The sequence below is a fragment of the Fringilla coelebs genome, assembly GCF_963513975.1.
Source record: "Fringilla coelebs genome assembly, chromosome: 1".
Taxonomy (NCBI): Eukaryota; Metazoa; Chordata; class Aves; order Passeriformes; family Fringillidae; genus Fringilla; species Fringilla coelebs.
In genome coordinates this window covers 71,345,222-71,372,740 of record NC_140028.1, presented here as the reverse complement: position 1 = coordinate 71,372,740, position 27,519 = coordinate 71,345,222, and the positions used below count along the sequence as shown (strand labels likewise).

General features: G+C 39.4%; 1 protein-coding gene across 1 annotated transcript; it reads left to right on the top strand.

Moving 5' to 3' along the window:
• Nucleotides 1-9,060: 9,060 nt before the first annotated feature.
• Nucleotides 9,061-26,141, top strand: LOC311153871 (ATP-binding cassette sub-family A member 13-like; the record flags this gene model as incomplete). Its single annotated transcript, XM_084205949.1, has 9 exons — nt 9,061-9,096; nt 9,488-9,581; nt 10,705-10,828; nt 18,616-18,764; nt 19,393-19,421; nt 20,548-20,711; nt 22,832-22,947; nt 24,047-24,180; nt 25,959-26,141. 9 exons carry the CDS (start codon nt 9,061-9,063, stop codon nt 26,139-26,141), a joined length of 1,029 nt encoding a protein of 342 aa, XP_084062075.1.
• Between the last annotated feature and the right edge of the window lie 1,378 nt (nt 26,142-27,519).

Here is a 27,519-nt window from a genome sequence, read left to right as displayed (position 1 = left end):
AGTCTCCTAGTAGATTTACAAATCCTGCAAACTCCAGAAACCCATTTCAAATCAAGGGCCTGATGTGGCTCTCTGTGCCTTCCTGTACCTTGCAAAATACTATACAATCCATTTAATCCAAGGGTCAGAAGGGATAAAAGCAAAGAAGGAATGCATTAAGATATGAACAGAGTGGAAGCAGGGAGGGAGAAAAAAGTGGTTCCTACCAATGGTTTGTTCTGTGATTCATGGTGTTCTGGCCTATTCCTACCATTTTGTTAAAGAAATGGTTGAGATCATTATGAAGACAGGCTATAACACAATGGTTTTACATTTGCAAGAGACTGAAAAAGAGCAGGAACTCAGACAGTGACTTGAAGGAGTGGATTTTTATTTTTGGCACCTTGATATATTTCAGAGAAGGATTTTCTTTAAAGGAAGGTGTGAGAAATCCTGAAAAGGAACATTATGGAATGACCTGTGTCCAGAAGTGGTTAGACAACAAGTTTTTTTATCTGTCCTTTAAAAACCAAGTGAAATAATTTGACAATTTCAGTATTTCTTGAAAATATATGCATGTAATAAGTGATGTGTTTTTATAGCATTCTTCTTTGTAAAGGATTTTCAGTGCATTGTGTAACAGAACTGGATTTTTTTCAAGTCGGGATCTCAATATGTACTCCTAAATAAAATGTTATATGGTTGAATCAGGGGTGGCCTTAATTTCCATTGAAAAGACAGGTGAAAGAAAACCAAAGCAACAAATTGGACTTTGGGGATTGGATCTACTTGCAACAACTGAATACAAGAAGGCACAGTAGTGTGATTTGATGTTACTATTATGGTTTGCTACAAAATGTTGAGGTTTGCTTTTCCTGAAAGTTTCTCAGTCTATGAGTGACTAAAAGTCATATTTTGTCTTTCTAAAATAATTACCATTTAATATTATACTCCAGAGTAGGGATTAAATTACAAGTCCAGAAAGTCTTCTGCTGAAGAGAAAGGAGGTTGCTGAACAGAGCAATATAAAATCTGAAACTCTGTGGTACAATAATAGAAGAAAGAGTAATGCTGACAGGTACAGTGCTTTTGCTTGGGCTACAAACAAAGTGAAGCAGCAGCAAAAGAGACAAGAGCTGGTTTTACATGACACATGAGCCTGATTCCAGACGCTTCTTCTTGGTGCTGAGCTTGTAGCTGTGAGAAAATTTTCAATTTCCTATCAGTGTGTCATTTTACGAGAGTAAACTTCCTAGAGCTCCCCAGAAGCTCAAACAAACTACCAGCCTCCTTGGGAGATTGGGTCTGTTTTGTGGGTTTAACACATAGCTCCATTTTAATCAGCCCCATTATTTGACCTGGCCCACAACTAACATTTTTCATCAGGCCTTAACTTTGCACACACAAAGCGTCTCCCAGGAAAGATGCTACTAATTGATGTCATCCTGCAGGCACTTTGTCTGAACACAGGTCTGGCCCAAGTAAATATTTACAAGTAGTAAAAGGAAAGCCTTGTGTTCACGTAATAAACCTTGTGAAAGAAGTGGTGGGTGGTGATAGGAAAATAGGTTCGTTTGCCAGATTCCCAGCCATCATTCTCACATTGTTTGACTGCATTCCTGTCCATACCAAACAGTATTGTTGGCTCCCGGGCTTCAACCTATTTAACATATAAAATTATGTTTCTTTGAAAGTGCTTGCCAGCCTGCTCTAATTACATTGTATTAAAACTCTAGGCTAGACGTGGCGTGTTGATGGTATGATATCATAAAGCAGTCAAGTTTTGAAACCAGAGCTGGGTGCTGGCAGGAGGTTTTCTGCCTTTTCAGCCCCAGTGATTTCGGACAGTTTGTGTAGTATAAAAGTAAAGTTTTGAGTTAAAACTGAGGCAAAGCCTCCTAAAACTAAGCAGAAGCAAAAAAAGGGCAGGTCACCCTGTCTTGTCTTTGCTCAAAGATCCAATTCTGAGCCTGTTTTTGTTTCCATTCCAGAAGGAGTGAGTGGAGCACATGATGAAATCTATGCCTTTTTAATTTGCCCTGCAATACTCAAGATGTTGCTGTTGACTATAGCCACTTTGTCAAGGAACCCTGAAAACATTCAGTTAATATATGTCTTGTTTATAGCAAAATAATTATATGGTTAATATAGATATTTAAAGCCGGTACTTGCACAGCATACTGCTTGATGCTCTCCTGATGAAACTAGGGATTCAAAAGAGCTTCCGGGATGGCAGCAATATAGCTGATCCATCTTTCCAAAAATATTCATTACTCCTTTGATTTTTCTGCCTCTGTGTTTCATTTTCATATTATATCTTTTGTGCCAAGGGTTTGGTTTGGGGTTGGGGGGTAATGGTTTGATTTAATAATTCTCATATTTCTATGACATTCAAAATAATACAATCAAGCTCATAGAATCTGTGTCTTCTAAAATTACTTTTAGAAGTAATTTCCCAGAATGTCACTGCAGCAATTGTTCTTGGTGGAATGGATATCTTTTACTTTCCTAAATTTCATTCTAGAAAAAACAGGTCTGCCACTGGAGGACACCAAAAGAGGCAAGACTGAATTTCTGTAAGAAGTGAGAGACTTCTCTAATGAAGTAATGGACAAATAAAGTCAATGTAACTTGATGGTGAAAGGTGTTTGTCTGTTGAGTTTCTTATATAGCAGAATGGGGAGTCGGTAGTTCATTAGTACTGGACACTAATTGCCTACAAAATAGTTGGTTCTGTGAAAATAGTATGCCACATTTATGAGAATGTAATTATATAGAGCATAATAAATTAATACATCACAGTTGGATGGGCAGAGATTTTGCAGAAAGGCTTGTTCAAAATAATTTGGCAGACGGTTCATGCGAGCTGCTTTAGCTCACACACTTACAGACAGGAACTGTCTTCTAAATCAGGTGCTTTGATAAGTAACTGCTTGTAATTCATTATGCTGAGTAATTTATAACTTCCTCCAAATCACATTCTATAGATTCTGCTCCCTGGCTTTCCAGAATGGCTGTCCAATCCTACACATATTAACAATTTTCAGTAAATTAACAGTATTTCAATTTTAGTTTCTGAAAAATATTTTTTAAAAAATGCATGCTTCTGCTGTGCACAGAATCTGCATCACTGCTATCAAAGAATGTCACCTTTGATCCTAGCCAGAAGAATGACTGTCCATGCTCTGAAATAGCAGGCATTTTAGCTCTGCTTGACTGAAAGCAGAAGTGCCCTCCAAGTGTGAAGTGGAGCTCCTTGGTAAGGTATTAGTTAATCCTGACTCAAAGGTACATATGTGCTAAATGTCATTCAGGTAAACGTTAAACTATTTAGTTTTTTAGTATGTCCTGAGGACTTTCACATTTCTATTTGAACTAAATGATTACTTCAGTAATTTTTCAGTCCCATAGCAGAGAATATAAAAGGAAATCCCACCATATTTGAGAAATGAAGGTGTTCAGCTAGTTGTATTCTGCCACGACTTCATCTGTAATTTCTGCTTTTTGGGAGGGGATTTTGACCAGTATGTAAAATTGGTGAATTCATGACACCTACTTAGTCTGTTTTTTTCTCTATTCCTTGAACCATGGAAAAGGTAAAAATTAAACCAGAAATTTGTACCATTTCAAATAGAGACATTTTAACAGACTAATCGGTCAGTTTCCCAGGAAGTGGCGTAACTAAGTTTCGAATGTGCTCTGAAGGGCCAAAACTATTGCTGGGTGACCCAAATCCAAAGCCTGGGAAAGGGAAGCTAAGGCACCCAACACTAGCTGATCCTCATCCCATAGAAACTGGCACAACTAATTAGACCTGCACATGTGCAGTTGTTCATTGCAGAAGTAGCAGATTTATTAACTTTTAAAATCGCTGCCTTGGCTTAAATCTAATGGAAGCTGGTTTCCTCTTTGATGACTTCTGTATCCAAAAAGTTTTTATATTTTGGGGGATTTTACTCTCAACGGGGAAAAATAGCTGTGGATACTAGGGTGTGTCTTTCATTCAATAGAAATACATTTGTAGAAAGTGCAATCATGCAATTTACTCAGTAATAATAGGAAATAAAGAATATTTGTTCAGTCATCATATGTGTGTGTGTGTGTGAATCATGACTGAAATTCTAGGTGGTTTGAATTACCTTATATAATGGCTGTATTATGTGTCTCTATTGACCATAAGAGACAGCTTTTGGGGATCAGATTCTTAGGCAATTCATTTGTGTAGAACAAAAAAAACCCCGAAAGTTTACTCCTCTGCTCACAGTGTCATTCCTGGTGGGTAGGGTGGTCATCCTCTGCACCACCAGATTCCTGCTGGGTCTCCCACTGGCTCTGTTACCACAGGTCTGCACATGCTCCCCTTCTGCAGAAGGAATTGCTCTCCCACCTCTTTGCTGAAGGAACTGCTGCTGTAAGACCAATTTTCATCCCAGGTGGCATGTGGCAATTAGTTAACAGAGTTTTTTATGGTTGGAATATTCCCCCTCTATGTAGGTAAAGGAGAATGAAATGTCAGACATACACCCTCCACAAGAGAAAATTCGGCAGTCACCTGATGATGCATTGGGACCACTACAGTGCTAGATGTGTACTTATAAGGATGTTCTAGGAGCACAGTGACATTTTTAGGGCTATGTCGTGAAACAGAGTTATTTACCTATTTATTTTCCTCCTATTATTTTTTTTTTCAAAAATATGAGCATCTGCAAACAAACAGACATAAACACTAAAGTGACAAAAAGTCACAAAACTTTGCAAAAAGATAAATGCTTGTTACATACTCTTTCCCCACCCCTTCATTTTTTGCATCCATTTTTATTCCAGAAGAGTAGAAACAAGTGCAGAATGTATGCTGTGGAGTAAAGCAGCCTGAAGGCATTTCTATAAACCCATCCCCTTACTGTTCATTGCACTGAGAAGAAAAACAGAAAGATGAGATTCCTCAACGAAAGCAAAACAAGAGGCAGAAACATAATCTCATATTTTCTGAGGAAGCAGGCAAATCTCCTGCACTATTCACTAGTGTTGGCATTAATCAGCTTGTGAATAATACGTTTGGAGTGCTTGGTGAGATGATTCTGAGTTAGAAAGTCCACTCTGCAAGTGGATGAAGGAAAGAAAAGAAGATATGGGGCATGTTCTACACCAGTTCAAGGCTCTGTTCTGGAAAAATTGGCTCTGCCGTCTGAGGCAACCGGTGAGTGTTTGGAAATAATTAAAAAAGGAATATTTAAAATTTTTTAGTACCTGGAAATATTAGTATTAGTTTTTAGTACTGGAAATAGTGTGTCTGTTGATTTTCCCTTTTCACTGCAGATTGTTAAGGGCAGACTGGCTGCAAGGGGTTCTTGTTTTGCCTTTTGCAACCTAATTGTTGAAAACACAAGTAGAGAATGTGTTTTAGTTCTAAAATGGCTGAATACAGCAATGCTCCCCAATTTGCAAATGAGACAAATGTCATAAAAGTTTTGAAGAGCCACTGCCTATCTTTCAATTAACATTACATACTAGCAGTGCTGGTGAGCAGTGGCAAGGGAGAAAATCAATTTTCTTCACATTTCAGGTGCTTACAGGTAATGTAAGAAAGCTTGCATGACTGTGACCAAAGTTTAGATAGAGAGAATGTATTGTGTATTAAAAATTGTATAAACTTCTTAATTTCCTTTCTTATATGCTCTCCAAATCTTGTTTAACCTTTCAAATTCCAAAATGCAAAATAATGTGGCAGCTACTTCAACAGAAGTCAAAATTAAAATGCTGAAAATTAGATATGAGATGTCTCTTACCTTTATTGTGATGGAAACAATTTTTCAGGATAGAAGGAAGTGAATTTTCCTCAAGTGAGAGAACATTTTTGTGGGGAAAAAAGGTCACTTCAATTAATAGTTCCGCACTTGTCTATAATGATCTAGGGATTTGCAGTGAAGCATGTTGGCTGCTTTGGATAGGATTATTTCAATTAAATAAGCACAAAGCTTTCAGTTTCAGAAATATTTATCCTCAATAAAATAGTGATTTAGAGAGGAATTTCTTCCCCAAATTAATGAAAGTGATGTTTTCTAATAGAAAATATACTTCTAGGGAAGGATGCTTTTGGTCATATTCTTCTCCATGCCTGAACAGCTCTTATGTTCAATCGGGGTGCATCAAGTGGCTTCTCTGTATCTCCTGTTTTCCTGCATGTGGGTCTATTTCTCCTCTTGTTCTGTTCCCTTGTGTTGTTCCCTCATATATTTCTGAAGGAAAAAAAAAATCTTAATTCATGTAAGTTGTAAGTGTCTCTAATTGGTAGATTTCCTGAATAGCGAACTCACTGAGAAACAGACTTCTCCAAGCCAGGAATTACGAGGGTGATCCAAAGCAAATTTTGTTCTGTCTGTTGAGAGGCAGAAGCTGCCCGGGGGGACTTGCAAAACCTCTTTGTGTGCTGTTGTGCAAGCACTGAGCTGTGAAGGTGCTCCATCTGCAGTACGGGAGGAGAAATCCAGGTGAATGGTCCACCTGTGCAGAGGTGGTGAGACCCTGGTGAATCTGAAGGGAGAAGCAGCTCCTGAAAGATCTGATGTGCTTCAGCTCTGTTCCATAGCACATAGATCTGTCTGTATAAGACAATTTTCTCCTCATGGCTATTATTCAGCAGTTAGGGCTGGAAGAGAAGTGAGGGCTGTTGAGCTAGCAAAGTGTCCTGAGTGCCATGTGACTTTAGTCAATATTACACAGTGAAGGGTGCAGGGGCTGTGACAGATGTCAGAGTTCTGTAAGGAACAGGTCTTGTGACTGAAATTCAGGTTGGCATCAGCACCTTCTATCAACATGACTCAAAGGCAGGACAGGTTCTTTTGAACGTTTTCACTTGTTGGAGTTTGAAATTGCACTTGTGCCAAAGACACAATCTCATTTCTATTTTCAGAAGCTTTTACTTCAGGACCACAGATTCTAGATGCTCAGGACATACACACTACCAGGCTACTTCAGTTTTCCATTACTGCATTTCTTAACTGTTATTTAAATAATGTTTATTACCATCCAAATTTGTAGCTAGGTAAAGGATGAAAAGCAATTCCCCAATTTTGATGCCCTAATTTAGAGGACAATTGGAATTAAAATCACCTGGGTCCTAAACCTCTGTTACCAGAACTCACCATTCCTCCAAGGTGCATCTCCCCAGAATGTCATGAGCTCTCAGGCTCCAGTTCTCCTCAGTGCCTGGGGAAAGCAGCTGTGCAAGGACTGCAACCCTGCAATGTCACAAATACTCTTTCCTTGGACCTTCTGTGGGTACTTTTCCTATTTGAACACAAGTAAGTCTTGTACAGCAACATTACTTTCCCATGTTTACAACAAATAACTTACTAATTAAGATCAGTTTTGCATGCTTGATGCCTGCAGCATGCTGGTGGTTCGTTGTTCACGCTGCCACTGCTCCCAGGAGTGGCACAGAGGAGAAGAAGGAAAAGTGCAGCTATGTTCACTACTCTGTGGGCTGGGGGTTCCATGCTCACGAGAGCACCAGGAATACCTCTTGTTTGCTTTTTTGGCTTGACATTCGGGGTCCTGCCTCCAGCCGAGGTCCTCTTAGGCTAGGGCAAGGGGCAAAAAGGGTCTCAGCATCTCTGCAGGCTCTGGATTCTGTTCCTCACATCCAGACATCACTTTGATCTCTTAATTCTGTGTTGGCTCATTGTTTTAGGGGTCTTTTTGGTAGGTTTGGTGGGGGGGCTTTCCCGTGGCATGCTGGCTCCGAGGTCATTTGCATGCCAACTCCAATGTCCACTTCTTTCACTGTCCGAGGGGGGCCATCCACCTGGCCATCCACCTGGCCATCCACCTGGCAGCAGACAGGGTGGTACTGACAAAAAGGGGAATTCTCAACAACGGAGAGTTAACAACAGGTGATTACAACATGAAGCTAACAAAGAACTCTCCCCTGCCAGCAACCGGCTCAACTTGTAACTCCGCAACCTTTAAAAAAATGGGTAACCCTTTTTTTTTACTCATAACATGGATGAATATGCCAAGGAGGGGAGGATGCTGTCAGGCTTCTGGGCCTCTGCTAAGTTTAATGACTGAGCAGCCCAAGCCAAAATTTGGTTTCCCAGTGCCCTCCTGCCTGGGAGAAGTCGGAGTCATGCGGCTCTCTGGCTCAGCCCTTGTGCTTGACCGCTGTTTGGGCTGACCTGCTGTAACACTGACCGAGGACCTGGACTCCTGGGTAAGACTGGCTGTGATAGCAGGCCTTGCCCTGCTCCTCTCCCGGGCTCCCTGGGATGGGTCCCTGCTCTTCTGGGTGGCACACTTACACACAGATCTCTGCACCCTGGGGAACAGCTGGCCCTTGGTGATCCCTAAAAGATTGAAAGTACCACCCCCCCCTTTTATTAGATTGGCTTCTGTACTGTTTTGAGGTGATCAGTTTAGATAAATGGTGATTTCCCTAAATTTCAGGAAACCTTTAGTTTCTTGTCTCATGTCCAGCACAGATGACCTTCTCCACAGGGAAAACTCTGCCACTAAGTTTGCTCTTAAGCATTATGTTATGGTTCTAAGGCATTTTTCTGACATGCCCAAGTTTACTTCTGTGATGGTATTTGCTTCAACTCTGACAGTTTAGAAATAAAATCCCCTGTATGCTCTGGAGAAGTTGCCAGCCTCTAATGGGAGACCTTCAGCACGGCTATCATTTCTATTGTGTTTCTGTCCCTATTCACACTTTCCTAATGCTGTTATCAGTGAGTCTAGAAGTCTTTTGAAGCTTGCCTGAATGGCTGTTTCTTCCTTTCTGCTGCTGAAAATTGGTGCAATTGCTTTTCTTGGTGTTTCTTTTTCTTCCTTCCAATCCATTTGGGAGTTTGTGCCCTCTCTGCAGAGGCGTGAACGTGCAATGGGCTTGGAGAAGACACACTCAAAATCTGAGTCCCGCTGTGTGCTGGCTGTGTGCCTTGTCCTTGTGGCCCTGGAAATGGGAACACTGGGCTTGGGCAGCCCCAGGCCTGTTAGCTTGGTCTCACTTGGTCTTCCCTCCTGGAGATGGCCAGGGTGGCTTTTGGAGAGCATTTGAGTGCAGGTGACAGAAAGGGTGCAATGGCAGCAGCCAGGGAGTCAGGGAAGGACAAGAAGGTATGCCAGCAGGAAGGGCTCAGGGGAGCATGAAGAATTTCACCAAGGTGCAGTGTGCTGCTGGCTTCTTAGGAGGCTTAGGTATGGGAAAGTTGAATGTCACTATCCTCACCTTGCCAGTCTTTGTCTTGACATGAGGAAAGTATCTACAAACAGTATAAACTGAAATGAAAACTACTTTTCTGTTCTGAAAGAAGTGCATTTCACAAAGTTATAAGGATTTAAAATAGAAGTGTCAGTTGTTAGCTTGCTTTAATGGTCTTGTTTTTCCTTAAATAGTTGTAGAGAGAATATTTAATGTTTTTATTTTAAAGTAAAAGACATATGAACTTTAATGATTTGTTCCCAAACCTTATGTTCTATAGACTGATGTTCTGATTTCCTTTTTCAGGTCCTCTCTCTCACTGAAATACTGTGGCCATGTGTACTTTTCTTGATTCTAGCTGCCATCCGCTTCCAGGAGCCCCCAAAATACAAGGAAAACTGTATGTTTTGTTTTGCTTTTGTCCTAGTTTGGTTGCCTCTACTTGTAGAAGTATTTAGCAAACACTAAACACATCCTAGAAGGGGGACTTAAATGTAGTGGAGTCAATGGAAAGAGTCCTACTGTGGGATTCAATCTTGTCCAGCTACAGATGTGAGGAAGCTGCATTTATGTGGGAAAGAGATGCTAAGTTTGGTAAGACAACTTTTAAATATCAGCTTTGGAGTAAGGGAGATTATTTGGGTTTTATTGAGTAATAGAGTTACTATTGAGTAATGGGCTTTAGATGGCTGCCTCAGAGGTGGATATTTACAATTGGACAAGATGAACCCTACTCTTACTCACTTCCTGGGATTGAGAATTTATATTTTGTTAAATTCTTCCATTTCCTTTAACACTTCAAAACTTATGACTCTCTCCACCTTATAAAGCTATTTTTGCTTTTATCTTGTCAAAATATAGCTTCATTTAGAAAAGAATTATTTATTATGTTATAATCTATTAAGTTTATTATTCTGTTATTCACCAATGCCAGTAAAATGGGGACAAGCCAGCTTTAGCTACATTAAAATCAGTTTAGTAAAACAGTTCTTGATCTGTAGAGTGAACTATCTGGAGAGAATGTAGCCTGCATTATATATATTTACTTTATGGAGAGCTGTGGATAATTCCAGAGATATGGAAAAATGGCTGTTTAGACAGTCTTGATTGATGCTTGTTCAGACATTACCAAACACAAGTTCCTTCATATTTTGAGAGCCTGTGAGAAAAGAGGAAATATCACATTGTGCAAAAGTTTATATTTCAATCCAGGTCACATGATTTTGGGCAGAGGGGCTAGCGACCACGTGATACTGTGATACTACAATAATGTTACTGCCAGGAAAATCAGCTGTTCAATGATTGCTCTCACATGTCACATGTAGCTCGTTGTCACAAGCTGACACAGGGGTTACTCATTTTCTGTGATGACTGAGCTTTTCTTAAATGAGACACCTGACATTGATACAACTTCATTGCTTGCAGGAGACAAAGAGGCTTTTTAGGAGAAGGGAGCACAGCGTGATGGTGCAGTTTGCAAATGCAATATTACTGGTCTTGTCCCTGCTGCTGCTTGGTTTCAGGTTACCTAGAAGCTCGTGATTTACCGAGCGGGGGCCTTTATCCTTTCCTGCGGAGCCTTTTCTGCAACGTTGGCTCGAGGTGCAGGAATGCCAGCTACACAGCGCGGAGACACGGCCGCTCCGGGTGAGTTACGTGAGCTTGACAGAGCTGCCACCACCACAGGGCATCTTCTTTTGTGGAAAAGGTTCTTGCTGCCTTCTAGACAGGAGAAATACAAGCAGTGTTACTCTGTGCTAAAAGCTTCCTTCAGTCTGCAGAAGGTGTAAGGCCTTAGTCGCACCTCTTGCTAATATTTGTTTACATTTCTTGGGCGTTTCATGGTGGTTTTGGATACTGAATGCTCTATGGGGGTGAAATTGTGGAGGTACCTTGTCATATTCTTTCCCTTTTGCTCTACCACATCAGAGCATGCTTTTATCCTTTACCAGAGAGTCTTTTATGACACGTAAGCAAAGCAGAACACCAAAATTATATATGGATTTAAACATTGAATAGTTTGGGAGCAAGTGTGGTGGGAGAAGTGAACCCAGAAAAGCGAAACAAGAATAATTTTCATGTAAGAGCCAATAAGAAATAGCAGAAGTTCTGTAATAAGAAAAATCTTGGAAGAAGTTACCCATTAGAAGTCCTTGTCACGGGATCCTAGAATGCAGAAAGAAAAAAGATTAATTTCAATTTGGAATTTTTCTTTAAGAAATGAAGTAATTTCATCTACTCCAAAAATGGTTGAGATGCAAAGACACTTATGCAAACTGGCTGAAGGGTATGGTCATAAACAACCTTTCAAAATATATAGCAATAAAATCAAATTACAGGCAGCTAATCAGAATATATACATTTATATCTGTATGTTTATTCCTAGGAAATTGATAATATCTGCAAAAAGATCTTAGAAGGCTGAGCTAGGTGTGTCAGAGCATTAAATATTTATGGTTTATTATTGTAGAGGTTTATAGGTAGCAATAAATTCAGCATACAGCAAGTTGGAAAGCTCCAGTATCACAGTAACAGGCCATAATACTCATGTAGTGATATAAATGGTCTGCTTCAGTTATTTGTACATTAGAGAACTGTTGATTGAACATAAGACCATGCAAAATAAACCTTGTTTATGAGCAAACACGTTCTACATAAAGTAGAATTTGTATCTAGAATTGAAATCTTAACAATTTAAGCCAGTATTAGTCAAGATGCATTATTGCACAAGATACTTACAGACAAAAATGCCCCTTTTCAAATTCTCCTCTGCCTCCTCGTCCTCCCACTGATACAGTTAAAATTGTTACATGACCACTGAGTTTCCAGTCCTTTCTCTGGGGTTATGCTCACCTTTCCACGGGCACAGCTGCAGATGGGTGGAAGATGGGGTTGTTAGGGCAGGTCATGATATACACTACTTTACCCGGAGGAATGTGGTGTTGATGGCTTCTTTTTTCACTTGAGGGTGCACTTGGGGTCACTTGTGTTTGCTAGTGTGCTTTTATACTTTGCTTGTTTCCACTGGTCTGCAGCTCTGGGATACATTCAGATTTATGTGGTACACCTGAATATATGTGGTGTTTTTTACATATGTTAGCTACCTGCTATTTTTTCTTGATGCTTAGAAAATTGCTTTGTCCAGCTACAGTTCTGAATTTTAAATAAACACTGGTGACTTGTTTCTAGCCCTCAGTGCTGGCCTCTGCCCCACCTCTTATCAACCCAGACATTCCAGTATTATATTCCAGTGCAGTTCATCATTATCCCCACCTCTCAAGGCCTCACCTATTATACTGGGCTTGTGTTGTTCTGCACTGCCTTGTTAGCCATAAACATCTCATTTTGCCCTGAATTGTCCCTTGCTACTTCTATCTGTATAAAACTATGATGGTGTCATGCAATCACAAGTGAAAATACAGCAAATTGCCAGAGCTGTCTGGCCAGGAAAATTAAAAAAAGGTAAAGCAAACCCAAGTCAAAACGAAAACAAGTTCAGGCAAACCAGAAGTGGCAAGCCCCTGTGCTGTGGTATTTCAAACTCAGTACAAAGACTGTAGCCTCTCACTTGCAGTAGCAATTCTATATTACTGGGTTAAAGAGTGACCCTAACTCTAGCCTTTTAAAAAATCATCCCCCAAAAGCATAGCTTTTATTTACATCGCTAGTTCTGATGCCATCTAAATGTGTTAAATCTCTAGAAACTATGAACTATATTGACTGTTCTGCATGATTATTTACACTGTTTTGACTGAACTGCCCAAATTATGTTCCAGCTCAATAGAAAATCAGGAAAGAATTTCCTGGAGGCAATCTTAGACCTACTTAAGAATCAGGGAAATTATTCAGTGGCTTTCAATTATTCAACTGAAAAATAAAATGCATGCATGTATCCATATTTATGCACTCAATAGGCTGCACTGAGTAGTGTATACCCTAGGTAAGGAAAAAGGCTGAAAAGGTAGGATGAAGTTCATTCTGAGGTCAGCCTGTTCCACCAGGTCCATCAGTATAAATTAAATCAACCTCAGGGCTGCTCTGACTTATGCTGGCTGCCAAGAGCCTTAGGAATATAGACTGTCAGTTTGATCAGTCAAACATAACTGAATCCAGTCCCTGTTGAGTGGAGAGATGGGGTGCCACAGGAACAGTAATAGCAATTATCTTCCATTCAAGGATTTTTTTCAAACCATAGGTATGACAAAGGAACATTTTTTTATGTCAATAATATTGTGTTTACTAAGAGTGAGTCAGAGACTGCACAGTTTGCATGGACACTTGACCATTTTTTTTTTTCACAGTATGTAACACTTTGGTGCTATTGCTTTGAAATGTAGTAGTTGTCTTTGGGAGGAAGTAGTTCCATGACTACTGTTGGAACCTCCATGGAATCCATAAACCACAAAAAGCTATTTGTCAGTGAGCAGCACCCCCCATGGGGGGGCTGAGCCCAGGGTGAAGTTATTCTGGAGCAGGCCATGCCCTCGCAGGTGCATCCCTGTCCCTTCAGGTGACAGCCTGTGATATGGTGAGCAGATGAGCCTATAACCACATGAACTTCGGTTTGCAGCAAGATCTGCCACACCCTCTGATGCTTTGGGAAGCATCCAGTTGCAAGAACTCTGTGGCTTTGCTACTTGCTCCTCGCTCCTCTTTTCAGCCACTGCCAAAGCTGCTGGCTGGCAGCAGCTGATATGATTTCCTAGCCTGATGCACCCACCCCTCTCAGAGCAGAGAAACAGGAAGTATTCAGGAGATCCCATGACAAAGGACGTTTTCCCCTGCTCTTTCCAGAATGTTCCACTCCCCACGTCATCTTAGTGGAGCACAGTATAAAACTGAGAGCATGAAAATGAGATAAAAACCACACAGCCCATGGGTCCTGTGGCCTTACACCCACACATTCCATGAATGTGCATGGAAACATCATGATTTCCCAGTACTCTGGATTCCCTGGCAAATCTTGCAGAACATGGTGGGATTTGCCCTTGCAGTCTAGACTCCTAGATCTATGTTACACTTTGCAAAGACCTAAAAGAAAATTAAGCCATTCTCAGACTCAGAACCACAAGTATCATTGAAGCAAGAGTTTAAAATGTAATTTCTAAGCACATTAGTTTATTTCTCTAAGCACATTAGTTAATTTAGCTACGAGTGGTGGCAGCCTGAGCAGCCTCACCCAGTAGATGTGGTAGGAGCCCGGGTCTGTCCCTGGTGCTTCTGCTGGATGTGCCACCCATACCCACATGGTAGCTCTGTCTCCTTTTGCACCTGACTGGGCTCCTGGGCTCACCCTGCCTTCTTGGGGCTGTCTCTGGAGCCTGTAACACAGGTGGGTGTCCTGGGGGACAGTGTCTCCTTGGTGAGGGCAGGGACTGTTCCAGTGTTGCCCCAGCTCCTAGCTTGGCCCCCTCCTGGAGCTGCCCTGCTCATGCCAGCCCCTTTCTTCATACTGTTCTAAACCTTTTGCTTTATTCATACCTGGCTTGGGTCCTCCAGTGGGGGAGCATCAGAAGAGCTCATGTACACAGCAGGTGTGGAAGAATAAAATCAAAGAAGGTCTAAGCTTCGGCAAAAGTCCTTGTGTAAGAATTGCTTAAAGGGTCAGATTTTTCTTTAGTGACATATATCTTCAAATGAGAAATAGTTCTTCAAGATATCATATGGCTGCAGCAACTCTCTGCAATATTAACTCTGTGGTCTGGGCCAACTTTTGTAGTTGCAGGCTGCGTAGCTGAAAAACAGAAGCAGTTTTTGTGACCTTGCTTATAGATTGCCAGAGCTGGGGAGAAAAGGAAATTTAAACATGGGTTTTCTTAATTTTAAAGCTTATTAAGAAGAATATATTTTTTAGTTTGTTATATATTTTAGTCCATTGCATTTTAGGAAGGTTATAACTGTATCAACATGGAAGAGAAAGATCTTCCTGTGAGAGACACACAGTATGTTGTTGTCCAGCGTGTGTATTGGTATTATTGTCTCTAGGCTTGTAACCCTGATATAGTGCAGAATGAAAGCTAGCTGGGGCTTTGCAATTTTAGAAAGACATTATTAATGTGGTGACAGGGGTGAGGTTGAAATGAGTTTGCTGAGATGCTTATGAAAATCATGAGTCTAAAAGGCATTTCACATCATAGCTGAGTTCTCAGATGAACTCTGAAATGTTCTTATTGTTATCCTGAGTAACTGAGTAAATTGGACAGAATTAATGTTTCTGAGTCATGGCTTTAGAAAATGACAATTGCTTTTTCATGCTTGAAGAGATGCAATCTTTTTGCTCTTTTGCAGTATTTTGTCACAATCAAAGCTTGTACCAATGTGTGTCTTTAGTTTGATTTCTGTCCTCATGAACTTTGTGGAAACGTACAATTGAGGGAAGAGCTACCATGGACGATAATGAAATTTTATAGATACATTCCCCAACCCCTTCTTCTAACACCCCAGTTCTAATGAAGTATGTTCTCTCCTACAAATTGCTGCTTCCTCCTTTTGTTCTTTTTATTACCCCTTGCTTCCCCTCTTTTCTGTTCCTAGCAACTGGTGCTAGGAATTTCCTTGGAACGGCTGCTGGACTTCCTTTACACATTCGCACACAAATGAGTTAGTGCCGCTTTCTGCTCTAGAAAGCACTCTTTAAAGGCTCTTTGGGAGAGTAGCAGTACAACAATTAAGAACTTTTATTGGCACACTCACTGGAAATTGTTTGCTTTGACTGTGTCTGTAGCTGGTTTTAAAGTGTAGTTTCTTATCTTTCTGGCAAGATGCTGACATCTTCCTGCAATTTTGCGTAACCTGTGCTGAATTAAGATATCAGTAGTAACTTGTGGCACTCTTATTAGGAGCTAAATGTAGTACTCTATTACCCTGCTATATAAAATCCTTTAATCTTAGCACAGATATTCAGCAAGTAAGACCTCTGCAATAATTTAATCTGTTTCATAACACTGAGCCTGATAACCAATGTCATGCCTGTTGCTGTTTCCCCTTCAAAAAGAGGCTGTACTCAGATCCAAGAATAGCGAGAGGCAGGTCTGTGGCAAAAGAGAGTCACAAATGGCAGCTAGCTAACATGGCAGCTGACCTGGAAATCCCCACAAAAGAATTGGATTTGGCTCCTTTTGCCATGCCCTGAATATCTACATCCCCTAGAATTTCTCAGCTCCCTCTCCATTTTTACCATCAACATGATTTCCCTGCACTTTGCCCTGTAGCTCTTCAGAGCCACCATGCTCCAAGGGCTGTCTGCTGTTTTCTTTAATATTTCTGGTCTGTATCTTCCCAGTCTCCTTTCCCCGGCCCATGTGCTCTGTGGGACCTCGCAGGGCAGTAGCTTGTATCCCTGGTCCTCCAGCCTGGGAGCAGTGAAAGGACAGCCCAGCTGAGCATGCTGTCCTTTCAGCCTGTGCTATCTAATGTGCTTCTGCTATGCATCAAACAAGAGGCTAAAGCACATAAAATTAGATGCCAAGAGGATGCTTTTATATTGTTTCCCTGCTGTTTATCAACCCAAGCTTTGCAGATCCAAGGTGCAGCAGAGTTGGTGATGGGGATAGAGTGGAAAGAATTACTGATTCCTTCCATCACTGCTGTCTGTGCCCCCTGCATCTGGCAGGAAGGCCAGGCAGCCCCTGGAGACACCATTGAGTCCTGTTGTGGGCTCCTATGTGATTAAGGCCTCTTTTCCCAGTGCACTGTTGCTTGCAACATTTCTAAAACCAGGAGGTTTGTAGATGGGGATGCAAGGCTTGGGTCTAGTTTGGAGGGCAAACTGTGTGTGTTGAAATACTGTACTCCTCTGAACACTTTTTATTTTAAGTGACATTCTTAGGAGAGTTTAGTTTTCAACTTTACACTTAGCAATTATTGGGAAAAAAACCCCAAAAAACCCAACACCACCACTCCCTCCAAACCCCACAAAAAAACCAAATACAACCTGTGAAAAATCCCATGGAAACTGAGTTAGAATTTTGGGTTTTTTTTTTTTAATGTTCTGACTGTGGCTGCTGTTATTCGGGTCAAGTGCTGGCTTCTTGTTCATGCTCAAAAAGTAGAGGGTTAGGAAGATTTCAGTATGTAGGTAGTGTTTCAGTTTTTTGCCAAACACAAGTATTCTCAGCTGTCGGAAATTTTGGGCACTGGGAGTTTCAGTAATATTGGAATTTATGAGGTTGTTTTCAAAGACAACAGCTAAAGTGCAACTTCTAGTCACGCAAAAAACCACCTTCTGAACAACAGAGAACTGCTTTTTAAAACTCCATTTAAAAGGGAAATGTATATGTTGAGGAATTGTTCTGCCTTTAGCCTACTGAAGTTTGAGGATGGTGCAAGAGTTTTCCAAATTCCTGCTGTCATTTGGCCAAGTTGGGATCAACATAAGCTGTACCGAAACAATTAAGAACTTGATTGTTTTAAGATGAAATTTTTCTTTGTTTCCCTTAATCTGAAGTTGCAAACAGCTCTGTGAGTGTCTGAACAAATGAGGATCAGGGAGGGAGGGAAAGAGAAATAAGAGAATGAGAAAGTGGTGACTGGTAGCTTTCTTCGGTTTGCGAATTGATCTCATTTGGCTTTTCTTTCAAAAAGTAAAAATTGTGCTAAAAGTAAGTATTGGCATATAAACTCAATGGGAAAGGAATGTAACTCTTTACTATATTTTTGTAAATGGGACAGGACAAGAGGCAATGGGCAGAACCGACAGACAAGAAGTTGCACCGGAATACGAGGAAGAACTTGTAGCTCTTGAAATAATTTGAATCTCCTATTAGATAAAACTGAATGCAATTGCCTAGTAAAATGCTAAATATAATTATTCCCTTGTTTATGGTGTTTTAGGGGGGGTCTAAGTAATTTTGTCCTGTAAAGAGACATTTAAATGACTGACTCCTGGTTTCATTTAAAAGTATTGTTAGGAAATTGTGCTGTTGAGTAGTCACCAGATAGCAATGTGATAGAGATAACAGAGATAACATTTACCAGTGGTATGTCTGCAAGCTAAAATAGGGAAAAACCAGTAGTAAGAATAAAATACTCTTTTTATCCATTGCTACATGTTTTTGGAAAAACAAACTGTTACTAGATGCAATAGGAAGGCTTGAACTTTCTCATCAAAGAACTGCTACCAGGACACATAAGAATCTAGGGGAGAAAATTGAGTGTGTTCAGAAATATTAAAGACTTTTTGGATGTGTCTGTTGTTGGCTGCTGCCAGAATTGGCGTAGGTGACCTCAGCAATTTTCACTGCTCACTTTCCTGAGGTTTTGAGACCCAGTGCTGCAACTTGCATGTTAATAAATTGAACTAAATAGAAATTGTATAAATACATAATTGTTAAAAAAATTATCAGAATACTGCTGTGAGTATATACACATTTTTCAGGTACTTGCTTTCAGTGTGTTACCTCACCTGTCCCTTTTTTTTTTCTGTCAAAAAGTAGTGCAAGCCCCCAAAGTGGTCCAGAGAGAGCCACTGGACCTGATCTAGACTTCATGGAAGACATAAAAGAACTTGCAAAGGAATTTATTGATACTACAGAGAAAGCCATGGCCTTAGAAAAGCTATGGGAAGAAAACTCAAGGCTCTCAGGTAAGCTGTGATTTTTCTAAAAATTAATTTCTTTGCCTATTGGTTAGTGACAGTCAACAAACAAAAGAATAGTTTGATCTTAAAAATAAAACTAGGCAACTAAAATTTTAGCTGATCTAAAAAAAGCCACTTTTATGATTACCACCTGGTGACCTCAGGTGACCTTCAGTCTTGCACAGAAAGAGTTAAACTGGAAACAGCAGTGTCTGAGTCTCCTGTTCCATTTCCACCCACATTGCACAGCCTTGTTTCTGTACCAGGGGCACTGAAGACCTCCTACTGCCCTGTGTCTCTGGCTGAGTTTTCAAGAAGAAAGATTCAGGGGAAATGGCAGTTTGCATGCCTGGCTATCTGGTAGCTGGGACATTCATGTGGTATGGGCATGATGATTTTGCCTCACTAAAAAATTGAACAGTAAGCAATGTCTTTTAAATTGGCTTTGTGATTACAGTAAAAGTATTGGGAAGCACAGAAAATCAAATGGACCACTATCTTTGGGATATTAGTTGCTTCATGTGCCTTTACTTTTCTAGAAATGTTCATTGTAGCCTGCTTGCTCTTGCTTACAACATAGATTCTTCTAAAGCTAATAATACTTTTCTTTAAAGGAAAATGTTTAATTTTACAGGGCTCCATAACATCACCACTTTTCTTACCGTAAGTATTTTTTACAGTCTGTTCTGAGATTATTTGGGATTTGAGGATCTTTATAATAATGGTTAGAAATTTGTATCCTGTCAAGTTTAAGTAGACTAACTTAAAGAAAAAGATGTTTGAAGGAAAAAAGTGATGTCTTGTACATTTGATAGATATTCAATAGTTTCTAGATTAGCTACTAACAACCTACACTGGTTTAAATAAGTAAAATTCACAACTATTTGAAGGGTCTTTGTTTATTAGGAGTTATTTAAAAGTGTGTCTATCAGATGTGGTTTTTTCCATATTTGATTGATACTGCTACTTCATGAAGATTAGATTTCCAGTTTTTAACTTGAAATGAGATGGCATTTTTTAAATTTCTCGTAAGATCTCATTGATGGAAAAGAGCCATACCAATATGAAAATTTATTTCTGGAATGCAATATAGAATAGAAAGAATGTATTTCTCAACATTAAAAAAATATTAAGTTGACCGTAGATTATCATTGTCAGAAACAGAGCTTGTACATACACAAGATTCTTTTTGTATGAGGCATGCTCAGATCACCATTGTGCCAAAAAGCCCTAGTGAGACATTAATTTAGATTAGCAAAGACCACATAACAAAAAAATGTTATAAAAGTCAGTTTTGCATTGGCATCATAATGTGTAGTCCTCTGAAAGAAATTGTTTTATCCCAGGCAGTTCACCTTTAGAGAGCCATTCCTATAAGTTATTTGAGACCCCCACAAGCCTTGCCAAGAGCAGTGAGGCAAGGATGGCAAGGCCTGGGCAGTCCCCTGATCTTTATACCTTAGACTTAGAAATTCATTGCAGGGCTTGAGAGCTCAAATTCATCCTTCCCTTGCTTACACCTCTGAGCAGAAAGAGATGCCTTAGCTTTACTTCCAGCTCCATTTTTCCATTGGAGCAGAGAAACATATCAGAAACTAGGTTTCTGGGAGTTCAAAATACCACCAAAATAATGTGGTATATTGCCAAATCTAGAGGTATCTTTCTACTTCAGAAAAGCTTTAAAATTCAAGAGGGTCAGGGAAATAACAGGCCCCTGCTTTTTTTTTTTTTATTTTTCCTTCTGTTATTGGAAGTTTTGCATGTAATTTTTATTTTTTTCCACCTAAAGATGGATTTGAATGAAGCAGAGAAAATTATTTCTAGAGCAGAAAATCTGTACAAGCAGCCATATTTCTGGAACCTTCTGCATTCGCTCCCTCATCTTGAACTGAACAGCTTTTATACAGAAGATGAGTTAGCTTCCATGACAGAGTTTCTAAAAGTTATTCAAAAGTAAGTACTTTCACAGTCTTGAAAGTGCTCTGTTTTAAATTTTTATCTGCAATTCTTGTTCTTCTCACTGTCTACTTAATAAAATAGGCATCCTTTACAGTGTAAAGAGGCTAAAATTTTATTCTCTTTACCAGATTTTGCTTCTATAAAACTGTGTTAGGAATTTTCACCCACATTGATTCCTTTGTAACTGTGTTTTGCATCTCTGCCAAATTCAGCAGAGGTGCCCTGGGAGTCTTTGATTAGCAGCTCCATCTTAGCAATGCCTGAAGTTAGCCAGCCCGCCACACAATCTGGCTTTGAACCTTGTAATGTACTTTGGGGGTCTTTGAAAGGCAGAACATATATGTATGAATATAAGAAAATAATAGTTTTGATCCTAAACAGATCTGAATGCTTGTAGCACTTGGTCAGTATCAGGAAAATTACTCAATTTTGTTTCTTAAGCCTCTTGCTTTCAAAATAGCTTTAGGTGTTCTTTTGCAAGAAATGAAGCAGTAAGAAAAACACCCCAGAGACTGTGTTTGGAATCAGGTAAAGGACAGATGGATTCAGAAGACATAGAATTAAAGCATAGACCAAGACATACAATTGCAGGAATTTTCAGTGAAATAAGGTAATTATTAGGGGACAGTCAGATATGTGTTTGCCAGGGTAAGCAGTTTGCTGTAGCAGGTTGATAGGCAGTTATCATTGTAGACAAAGAACATAGTCATAAAGCAAGAGAAGCCCTCTGGACCTGGGTGCCTGTGCTGGACTGGCCATATACCTCACCAGCCTTAGGCTGTGGGGAAGCAGGGCCCCAAAAATCATGCATGAGAAATTACTGTGCTGTTCTGCCATTCTTTATCATCCCAGTGTCTTTTTTAAATTAAAAAAAAACCATACCAAAGAAAAGCAACAAAAAGAGCTCCCCATGATGACATAACTTTTTTTCAAACTGGGAAACAAGTTTCTCTTACAATAAGTGGATTGCACCTATGTTGGTGCTTGATTTTAAAATTTTACTTATTTTTCCCTTATGCCTGAGTAATTTGTAACCTTATTTCAGCTTGTTCTCTGAGCTATTAACATGCAAAACTACATAGGAGATTCAGATGTTTACATATGGGTTTTGGTGGTTTCATTTGCTTAGGGTTTTTAAAGATTTCTGTGCTCTTCAGTGACCAAATTTACCCTCATTAATGCAATTTGGAAAGCAAACCACAAAACCCAATGCTTGTTTCTAGACTAGTTTCATATTGCTATACTACATTCTAGTCATCCTTTCTAAGGCAGAATTAAGCCAGTAGAAAGGTTCTGAATTTACATTTCCCACTTTCAGGTCTGTACCAGGTTTTGCTGTGTCTCAGAGGTACTTAACCAAACTTTTCACATCTATGTGACAGGCTTTGGGGTTTTATGGTAGGGGTGGGTTTTTTTGGGTTTGTTTGTTTGTTTTCCCTCCTTTTCATGAATGTTGGAAACTGATGGCCCACTCTGGAAAACTGGGTTCTTATTTGCATATGAAAGGATTACTTGGTAGGAAATAACTGGTAAATTTGGCATAAATTTTAAGTAGTAAGTTACAGTTTTAGTAACAGAGAATTTTTTCACAGCTAAGGTGACAGAGAATTGTAAGAATTTCAATAGATATATTTTTATCAATGCATTCTGGAGCACATTGTGCTTAATCTCTTGTGAGAGAAAGTATTATGTTGCTTTAAAATTTTTTTTTCCTGGAAATTGATGATAAGTAAAATGTAAGTATTCTGTATTGATTCTGCCTTCTTGTGAGGATAATAGAGAATGTTTGTGGTAGTTTTGCTCTTATTTTTCCTCTCTTCTTCTTTTTTTTTTTTTTCCTCAGAGGACATTGGTCTTCTAAGGACATATTTCCTTAATATAAATTGACTGATACACTAACTGTAAAATTTTAATTTGTGTTTGAAATACTCTAACTGTTAAATCTCAATTGTTGAATTGTTCAATTAAACTCTAATTTCATAAAAAAACAGTTTTTCAACAGTAAAAAAAACATTTTATTATTCAGTTGCTTGAAGGTTGTCTCTTTCCAGCAAGTCCTTTCAGGGTTTTGGGTGTATAGAGAGCTTGATTTTTGTTTTATTTTCCACTTTCAGTACCTTAGCATCACTGAAGGATTTTGCTATGATGCCACTGGGCAAAAGTTTCTATGAAGTGGTGAAAATGGCACTGAATTTGACTGCTGCATCAGTACAGGATAGGAGCTTAGAAGGTAAGGAATTTGCCTCAGATTTTCTTTGAACTATGTAATAAGTATGCTGGAAATATATGATAGTAACTGCTGGACCTTCTGCTAAGTTCCTGATGTGCAGAGACTAAACTATATTGCTGCACTGCTAACCTACTTTACTGATCTGCTTTTTAAATACCGATACTGCTCACTAAATTTTATCAGACTCTGGCAACTATCAGATAAACAAAGTATCAGATAAACTGGTCTAATATATAGTGTTTAGAATGGCCATGGTTTAGCAATGAATTTTGGAGAGAGGCTAAACTAATGCAATGGACAGTTTCTTCCATTTGATAGAAGGACAGCAATTTTTTTTTGGACATGCATGTCGAGCGTTATGACTGGTTTACTTTAAGCTTCATTCCTCTGTTCTCATAAATTCTGCTGTCAGCTGAAGGGCTACGTTTCTCCATCTGCTGCTTCACCATGGAAGATGAGTTTAATTGGAGAAGGTAGGCTGGTCCCAGGAAAACAAGAAAAGGTCAGGAGCAAGTTTCATGGGCAAGCTGAAGCATGCAATGTATAGGTGCAGCTGTCTGCTTGGTGTGGAAGGTCAGGCTAAGAGTCATACCAAGTGTAAATCCCACTTCACCTGCAAAAGTGAAGGCTGATGTGGGACAAAGGTGATGTGCTGGAGCCCTTGTACAGAGGATGAACTTGATTTCTCTGGAATTTCTGGTATTCTCTCCTTGCTCTTCCTCTCAGCAGTGATTCATATCCAGCCCATACACACACACCTTTGCAATTCAGAATTGCACACACAATTGCACACACAATTCAGAATTGCACACACCCTGTGCAATTCAGAATGGCACTCTACTGAGTTTGCTGACAATTGCTGTGCAGGGGCATCCCACCATCATCATATCAATTGCTGAAATACCAGCTCACTAGCTGATTTTACCACTAGTGCAATCATGGGGTTTATCCCAGGTAAATTTATGTTCAGGCGCACACATCCTGCTGTCTCCAAAAAATCTGGAGACATGGTACTTGGATCTCAACAAGTGAGAACCACCAAGAAACAACATGAATAAAAAGAATGAATTACAAGAACAAAATATTTCCTTTCTTTTAGGTTTTCAATACAATCTTTCTTTCGGGGATGTTTTGTGGAATCCGCTTGCCGTGAAGGCAGAACTTGAATCCAGGTTTGGTTTTGATGGCACTCATGTTCAGAAGCTGCTAAGTTATACAGCACAATTAACAGAGGTAAATCAGTTGAAAATTTCAGTGTCAAACTCTTTAATATTTTTTTATTTGTACCCTGAATGTATTTTCCTACATTACAGAAACTTATCTTTGTGAAGAGGCGACAAGGTTGTTACATATCCTGGCTTCATTCCCATCAAATAAATGTTTAGCTTTAGCTGAAATCTCTGCACGTGAAGATACTGATAGGTCTAGTTGTATACACTAATGAATTTATGCCTTTCTGAAGTCACAGCTGTGTATGGCAGGGTCCTGTGTTTGTTATCTAATCCTGCAGAGAATTCTGTAGATTGCTCCACTAAGCTTTTAAACCAAATCCTTGATTTGAGGCTGACAGGATCAGTTTGTCTGGTAGCATTTTTCATCTCATTTGCTGGTGAAAGAAATCCTGTCTCTTCTCTGTGTGAATTGAGGAAGACCAAGAGTCCTTTCTTCTCAGTTGTGCAATCTTGATATGAACGTACTAGACTGAGTTGTCTCAGGGGTGCTTAATCAAATATCCTAGTGATGCATCACATCTAGAAGAAAATCTCTTTCTTCAGATGGGGCATTCTAACCTATCTGCTAGACCAAAGCTGTCTGTTGTGGTGGTCTGGTTTGACTGCAGAAAACTGGAAACCACTTTTGAATTTGTGCTTAAATCCACCTTTCTTTAATAGAACATGTTGGCATTTATGTGAAATCTGTTTGTTCTTTGTAGAGCAGTACAGTTTTGAGTTATACTCCAAAAGAGCTCATGGTAAAAATAGCAGATTTAAACAAATGGATAAATTATAAAAGAAAACCTCCTTGACTTTTGAATGGCCTTTTAATGAAATATCAGTGATAGCCTTTTTGATCAAATGAGCTGCATTCAACTGCAGCTTGGTAGCTGTGGTTGACTGTGAAATCCCAGGCTACTCACTTGGTAACTATTTAAACAAGTATCTCAATATTTTGTGCTTGTGTTAGAACATTAAAGACCATCAAAAGCAATGAAAGAAGAAGCCTGGATGGAAACCTGGACAATGTTTGTTTGGAGCTCTTCAGTTCTGTATATCTAACACTCCATTTTGTTTGGTGTCAAAAAACCTGCAAAACTTTTTATGAATTCTCTGGTCAAAGTTGAAAGGAGCAGAAATATAAAGGCAATACCAGAATTAAAATGTGTGGCATTATTTTTGTAAGCTTTAATAATTACAGGCTTGGGAATATTTAATTATTCATCACAATTTATTGGCTTGGGAATTAAATCATTGATCACAGAAATTAAAAATTAGTCTGTGAGGAAAAAATTCTGTTGTCTTGGCCGCTCTCTTGAAACCCACTAACCTCAATCTAAAAGTAGTCTGCTGTGTGTGATGGCTGGTTGAGATGCATTATTGTACTAAGTGCTTTTTATATCAGTAATTTTTATACTTTTGAGGTTGTTTCAATATAGTAATTCTACTGTAAGGGTACTGTAGCATAGTCAAGTTAGTTCAGTGCCAGCCTGCAAATTACTGTAGAATTAACAACACAAGTGTAGCTATGAGGTGAAAATTCCTTGCATATGCAAGTCTCATCATTCTGCCTGCTGTAGGAGCTCCTTAATGGGGACACTAGGATTTTATACAGCAGCCTGCAAGTGGAGTACTTTGAAGTATGTGCCTGGGAATGTGAGGCTGGGTTAAATGGGCTTTGTTCCTGCTGAAGAGGTTATGTGTTATTCTTATTTTCACTTGAAAAGTAAGTTGATAGGAGAGCTAACCCTCAACAACACTCTTGAAATACTCATCAATTCCTTGTGTCCTTGCCAGATTCCCACAGGAGAGACACTGGAGCAGTTTGTATGCTCTGCTCTGGCTGTTGTCCCAGAAGATGAAGTAAACAAGGAGAATAATGGAGAGGACTGTAATTCTGCACAGCATGAGGCCAAACTGTATCTTGTTCATGCTGTCAGCAAGTTCAAACTCTATGCACGGGTAACTTTAATAAGTTAATAGTTTGAATTCCTAATTTTTGCATGTAGGTTATCAGCAGTAACTCAGTTAAAAGATCTAAGTTTTCTATAAAATTGTTTTAATGTACTTGCTAATAAAAAGAAATAATCCTCATGAAGAATCATTACAGTGGAAGTATAATCTATCATCATGTGTCCACTTAATCAGATTTTCTCATTAATGGAGATTCAGATTTGAAATGTAATAAGGAATGTCATGAAATATGCTAAATGCAGAGACCTGTCAGGAGAAATTGTTTACTGTTCCTCCTGAGATTGAATGTTGAACAAAACAGAAAATTGACTAGACACCTCCACTGATATATAATTAATTTATTTTTTCCCCCTCACGGTCTCTGGCAATAGTGGCTGAAGCAAGATAAAAGTAAATCTCCAGTAGAGCATCTTAAAATTCTGATCTGGGAGAATATCTTGCCATGCATTCTCTGTAATGACATATGTGTAGTTGCATGGACAAAAGAATGAAATATTCAGCTGTTTCCTGAGAAAAACACCTAACTACCTTAACAATGGTATTTGTTTTTATACTGAAGCATCATATATTTCTCCATTAAAAAAAGAAGAATCATGTATCAAGCTGCTCTGGAGATGTTTGCGATATTATGTAAAGAAAACATGTAGAACTTCCTGTGTATTTCCTCAAAAATGTAATCTTTGAGGTTTCCCTGCTGTATGATGAAGTATGAAGTAGGAGGTAATAATTCAATGTGATTGCCAAAACGAATGCACTAATTTCTATGTAGGAAAATTCAGTAATAATTTCAGTCATGATTTTAAACTCTCAGCATGGGTTGATCTTATTATGGGAACCAGAAATACTGTAAGTTGCTGGCCATTGTGAATTATCTGGGTGAACAGAATATCTCTTACAGTAAATCAGTTATATTCAATCGACATTTAAAAGAAAGGTAATGGTGAAGCAAAGAAGAGCAGTCAGTAGTTTTGGCCAGGCCTTTTTATGCTTATTTCTGGGCTACACACTGGGAGCATGCAGGCTTCTTCATCGTCACTGTGTTATGGGACTCCAAAAATGTTAAGGCTTCTATCTTCCATCAAATTGTCAGTGTAGGCAGAAGTCTGGTAAAAGAAGCCCGAGTAATTGGCTGTGGAGGTCAGCTTTTGGTTGATTTCAGCCTCAGTCCATCTTTTTTCCATTCCTGGGTCTTAAGGCAAGGTCAGCACCACATAGGATGTCAGTTGTCTGTGTGCTGTAGCCTGTTACGTTGCCAACTTGCGTGTCAGTCAAAACTGTATTGAAAATCAACCTTTATCATGTCAGTCATTTCAGAGTCTAGACAGGTTGTAAGGGAGGAATTTTGGTTTCGTTGTTGATTGTGTGAATTTTTTAAAGACATGCA